We start from the raw sequence: 5,845 nt of genomic DNA on the forward strand, positions 1-5,845 counted from the left end.
GATCGCTGAATGATCACTTCGTAAAACACTTCGTCTGGGATGGGGGAGCACGTGGACCCGATGTTTGCCAGAGTGTCGGCTTCCTCATTGCTGGCTCTGCCGATATGCTTGAGCTCACATCCTTCAAATTTGACTTCCATATTTTGATACAGCTGCCGATAAGCGATCATGTTGTCGCTGACCGCGTCACATAAGTTCATCGACTGTTGCACCACCAAGTTTGAGTCTCCATAGATTTCTAGGCGAGTTGCCCCGCACGCCTTCGCCATCTTCATTCCGTGTAGCAGCGCTTCATATTCCGCTTCATTGTTCGTCGGCAGGGAGAAGTTCATACGTAGTATGTACCTCATCTTATCTCCCTGTGATGATATCAATACCACTCCTGCTCCTGCACCTGTGCTCCGTTTCGACCCGTCGAAGTACATTATCCATGACCCCGACATGTCGGGTGCTGCTGGTGTCTGTGATTGGATCCAATCTGCCACGAAATCAGGGAGGATTTGGGATTTTATCGCTGTTCGATTAACGTAAGTTATGTCGTGTGGCGCTATCTCGATAGCCCATTGAGACACTCGACATGTGGCCTCTGGATTAGTCATTATGTTCTTCAGCGGTGCTTCGCTCACGACGACAATCGGGTGCTATGTGAAGTAGTACCGTAACTTGCGAGCTGACCTCCATACTGCGTATGCCAGCTTCTGATGATGGGGGTACCTCTGCCTTGCAGGTGTGAGCACTTCACTGAGGTAGTAAATAGGCCTCTGCACGCCATGAACTCTCCCTGCTTCTTCTCGTTCGACGACCAAAACGCTGCTAAAGACTTGTGCTGTTGCGGCTATGTACATAAGCAATGTCTCTTTCTCGCGCGAAGTTACAAGGACTGCAGACGTCGACAAGATTTTCTTCAGGTTGTCGAAGGACTCTTGCGCCTCCTTTGTCCACTCGAACTTTTCTGAATTTTTCATCAGGTTGTAGAAGGGCAAAGCTTTCTCTCCTAGCTTCGCGATGAATCTGCTGAGCGCTGCTAATCGTCCCGCCAACTGCTTCACTTGGTGCAGATTCTTTGGCGGCTCCATGTCGAGAATAGCTTTGATCTTCAGAGGGTTGGCTTCAATTCCTCTGGCTGAGATGAAGTACCCGAGTACTTGTCCCCCTGGCACTCCGAAGAAACATTTTTTGGGATTCAGCTTGATTTTATACCTGTCTAGGTTGTTGAAAGTTTCCCGCAAATCGTCAATGAGAGTGGCGGCGTGCTTCGTCTTCACCACGATGTCGTCGATGTAGACTTCAATGTCCCTCCCAATCTGCTCTCCAAGGCAAGCTTGCATGCAACGTTGATAAGTTGCTCCTGCGTTTTTCAACCCAAAGGTCATGACGTTGTAATAGAAAACGCCGTGTGGGGTGATGAACGCGGTTAGCTCCTGGTCTTCTTTCTTCAGCTTAATCTGATTATACCCGGAGTATGCATCAAGAAAGGAGAGACGGTCGCATCCGGCTGTGGAGTCGACTATCTGGTCTATACGAGGTAGCGGGAAGTGATCTTTTGGGCAGTGTTTATTAAGGCTGGTGTAATCGATGCACATGCGGAGGGCGGTCGTGTCTTTTTTCGGCACCATAACGGGATTAGCCACCCATTCGGATTCCTTAAGCTCTCGAATAAATCCTGCCTTGCGGAGTCGACTAACTTCTTCGCCAATTGCTCTTCTCTTTGGTTCAGAAAATTGGCGCATTGATTGCTGTACTGGTTTGGCTGTCGGGTCAACATTGAGGGCGTGCTCAGCGAGTTCCCTGGGGATACCTGGCATGTCGGATGGTTCCCATGCAAATATCTCCCAGCGCTCACGGAGGAACTCGATGAGCGCGCCTTCCTATGCATCAGTAAGGTCAGCCGATGTATTGACCGTTTTCTTCGGGTCAGTGGGGTGCACCTGCAGCTTCTTGGCCTCCCTTGCAGCGTCAAACTCGTCGGATCTTACGTGTCGATTGCCGGCTGGTGGTTGCGTGTGATCCGTAACGGCGTCAACTGCGTTGAGTTCTTCCTTGGCTCCGAATTTCGAGGCGATCTGCTGGAAGTCCCTGTCGCAGTTATCTGATCGAGCGAAGCTTCCATGGACGGTTATTGGGGTTCCGTTGTTGCCTGGCATCTTCAGTTTCAGGTACGCGAAATGGGGTACAGCCATGAATTTGGCAAATGCGGGCCTGCCGAGGATGGCGTGGTACTGAGATTCCCAGTCGACTACTTCGAACTCGATCTTCTCTTTCCGGAAATTGTTGGGCGTGCCGAAGACTACATCCAATGACGTTTTACCAAGAGAATAAGCGGGTCGAGTCGGTATGATGCCGTGGAACCCTGTGTCAGATTCTCTTAGCATATCGACTGTTAAACCCATTGCTCTCATTGTGCTGGCGAATAGTAGGTTCAAGCCACTTCCTCCGTCCATGAATACTTTGCTCATATTGTATCCCCCGATCTGTGCCTCAAGGACAAGGGCTGCATGACCCGGTCTGGGGACGGTCTTCGGGTGATCTGCCCTGCCGAAGGAGATGTTCTGTTCTGACCAGTCGATGAATTTGGGTGTATCAGCCATAGCAACTTCCGCATATTTCACTTCTCGTGAGAATTTTTTGATTTCCCTTTTCGAAAAGCTGGTTTTATGGATCATGTTGACCTGCCCACATGGCTCCGGAAACACCTCTGTTGGTACATGCTCGCTTCCTCCTGCCGACACGTACGGTGCCGGTACATATGGTTCTGGTGGATAACTGTAGGACCCCGCCCTTCTCTCCATTGCGTGAACTCTTGACATAGTTTCGGCTCTGAGATCATCACAGAACTGTCGAATCTCCAGGAAGTGTCGGCAGTTCCTCAGCAGATGACTGGATTTCTCTCGACCATCCTTCGGATCAATGTAAGAGTGGAGGTAGCATGGTGCCTCGAGCTGCTCCGTAGCCGATCGATATGGTGAACGGGTGCGGCCATAGATCGGTTGCATGTCCTGCTGTCCTCGTTCGGACTGGCGAGGGTAAGTCGCTGCACGTTCTTCCTCTCCACGGTGCGGGTCCCTTCGTCTTTTCCTTCGTCCCGCCATGAGGTCGAAACTTCCTCGGCTGCCTCCTTGCATGTTTCTGGATGGAACTTCCAAGGTTGCTGCCGGAGCGTCACCTGCCGAGACTGAGGTCCTCGAGCCAGATGTACTTGTCCTAGGAAGGCGAAGAAAGCCTCCGGAGTCGATGATGAAGTGGACACCTCCGAAAGTTGTGGTCATGCCGTCGCTAGATTCCGCAGGGGTCGAGTGCGACGGCTCGAGATGTGGTACGAATTCAAAGGATCCGCAGCGGATCGGGTCTTTTGGATCTGGTGGCGTTGGTGACTCGAGTACGAACGCCGCAGATGTGACTGGTATCGCCGATGACCTGCCTTGTGCCGACAGGTTTCCCACAGACGGCGCCAATTGTTGAGGGTACTCCTCGGCAATGCCCTCCGATTGGGGCTTAGGGTTGATGGAATCCTGCAAGCTGACACGAGACATCGGTTCACAGACAAGCGGGGAGAGCGATTTACCCAGGTTCGGGGCCCTCGATGAGGTAAAACCCTTACGTCCTGCATGTCTGTTCTTGATTACGAAGATATTGGGTTACAATGGGGTGCCGAATAGTTCGGCTAAGATCTCGTCGAGATGGCTAAGTGCTATGGTGACCTAGCTCTAAGCTTTTGGTGGCTAAAATTGCTAAGATTGATTGTTGTCCCTCGGCAGCCCCTCTCCTCGCCTTTATATAGGAGGCCAAGTCTCAAGAGGTCTCACCGAGTACGACTAGGTTTGCAGTAGTTTTTAAATCTAATCTTTCCTTATTCGGCTGCTTCTTCGTCTTGCCCGCCAAGGAATCTTCTGGTGCGCCATCCAGGTGGCTCGTCTTGCCTCCAAGTGCCTTCACGGGCCTCCAACTAGTTAATACAGGATAGAGCAATGTCGGTTACCCGAAGGGTAATGCCCACGTCACCTAGGGCCAAAGATATACCGAGACCTGCCCTCGGCGTAGACCTCGCTGCGCCGACGGAAACGCTACGCCGAGGGTTCGACAGGCAGGCTGGCCTGGCCGGGCCAAACGCCGACGGTCCCAACTTTTGGACGTCGCGTATAGCCTGGCCCTCAGTGTAGCCTCCCATTCTTGTAGTGTTTAGGGCTTAGTCGGGTGTTAGAGAATGCAACTGGGACAACTTCATGATGCCTAGCGATTGATCTTGGAGAGGAGCTGTCCCAAAGACGCCATAGTGGACCGAAGCCATTTTTGTCCACCAATATTTGACGCTATCTTTTTTTAGGGTAATATTTGACGCTATCTTCGTTTGCCCATAAGGATCTGTTAATGTCGTGTTGCCCGAAACAAGGCACAGTAGCAATAATCGCAAGTCCTAAACAATCTGACTCTCTGACCATCGAAAGCTTTAGCTAGCTAGTCGTAGCTGCACTCAGGCGGCACATTGCCGTTGGCGAACCGATCCTTGTCGGTGCAGTAGTCGTAGTTCATGTAGGTATTCTTGACGTTCTCGTAGGCGGCCCGCTGCTGGGCGGACAGCCTCCTGTAGCGGCGCGCGTTCCACCACAGGTCCGGCGAGCCGCACGGCGTGGCGCTGGTGTTAGCGCAGGCGTCGACGCCGAAGCCCCGGAACGCCGCCGTGAAGGGCGCGCGGTTCCAGTCTATCTTGGTCCTGCCGCCGTCCGTCGCCCAGCCGGAGCCGTCCCACATGCTCGCCCGGAGGCGCATCCGCTTCGCCGGGAACTCGTACTCCGGCACCCGGCCCGTCATGTTCCTCATCACCCGTATCGGCACTTCGTCCACGAACACCCTGTCGATTGATTCAGACATTGATTCAGTGTACTCGATCTCTGAGGCTACCTTCTAGGGGTCTTAGCTAGGGGTATGTACACGAGCTGGTAAGGGTTCCAGAGTATCCTGTAGTCGTGGAAGTCGGCCGCCGGGTCAAACCACAGGCCCAGCCTCTGCTCCCTGTCGCCGTGGCCGTTGACGAAGACGTTGGTCTGGAGCGTGATGGGCTTGCCGTCCACGTTGCCCAGGAACTCGAAGTCCACCTCGTCGTGGTTGCCGCTGTCAGGATCCGACGACAGCTAACACGTACGCAAGACATTTTTGCTCTGAATAGGTAGTTAACGAACGAGAAGTACTATGTGAAAACAAAACCCTAATCAGATACTCACATAGTAGGCAGTGACAACCCCGGCCGTGTACCCTCCGGGTATCTTGATCCTCATGTGGAAGAATCCCGAGCCGTACGACAGCTTGGAGCCAAACCCTGCGCCCGAGTTCCTGTCCATGGTGATACGGACCTCTATCCCCTGGTCAACCAGGTGATACCCATCTGCACCCCACGTCGGAGCGTAGTTCTCGTCGAAGATCGGGTTAGCAGCCACGGCCGGAAGGACGACGATGAGGAGAAGAAGCCATGGCTGCTGCACACTGGACGCCATTGCTGATTCGCTATAGCTTGGTCACGGGATGTACGTGTGCGCGTTTGCTGCTTGACCAAAGTGAAGCTCACCTATCGCTGCCTTATATAGGCTTCGATCGCCAACTGATCACCTATTCATCGACGACGGAGGGTATCCATGCATGCAACAGGGAAGCGTGAACGGCGTGTGTTGTGCGCGCGTTAGTTAGATCGATATATCTATCTTGCTGCCGGCCAGGTTTCGCCACCACACAAAAGAAGTTCAGTTAGGCCACGCACTCATGTGCATGAGCTGTGCAGATATCTATACCGCCATCGTCGCGGTAGTGACGTCTTCTTCGATTTGGGTGTTGTTTCATGGTCATAAAACTCGGTCCT

General features: G+C 52.9%; 1 protein-coding gene across 1 annotated transcript; it reads right to left on the minus strand.

The window, feature by feature from the left end:
* Positions 1-4,369: 4,369 nt before the first annotated feature.
* On the minus strand, positions 4,370-5,515 carry LOC127313229 (putative xyloglucan endotransglucosylase/hydrolase protein 1). The gene is made up of 3 exons (XM_051343782.2): positions 5,217-5,515; positions 4,927-5,126; positions 4,370-4,846 (listed from the first exon to the last, which is right to left on the minus strand). The coding sequence occupies exons 1-3, from the start codon at positions 5,484-5,486 to the stop codon at positions 4,453-4,455; spliced, it is 864 nt and encodes a 287-aa protein (XP_051199742.1). The 5' UTR covers positions 5,487-5,515; the 3' UTR covers positions 4,370-4,452.
* Between the last annotated feature and the right edge of the window lie 330 nt (positions 5,516-5,845).

This window comes from Lolium perenne, chromosome 7 (assembly GCF_019359855.2).
Source record: "Lolium perenne isolate Kyuss_39 chromosome 7, Kyuss_2.0, whole genome shotgun sequence".
Lineage (NCBI taxonomy): Eukaryota > Viridiplantae > Streptophyta > Magnoliopsida > Poales > Poaceae > Lolium > Lolium perenne.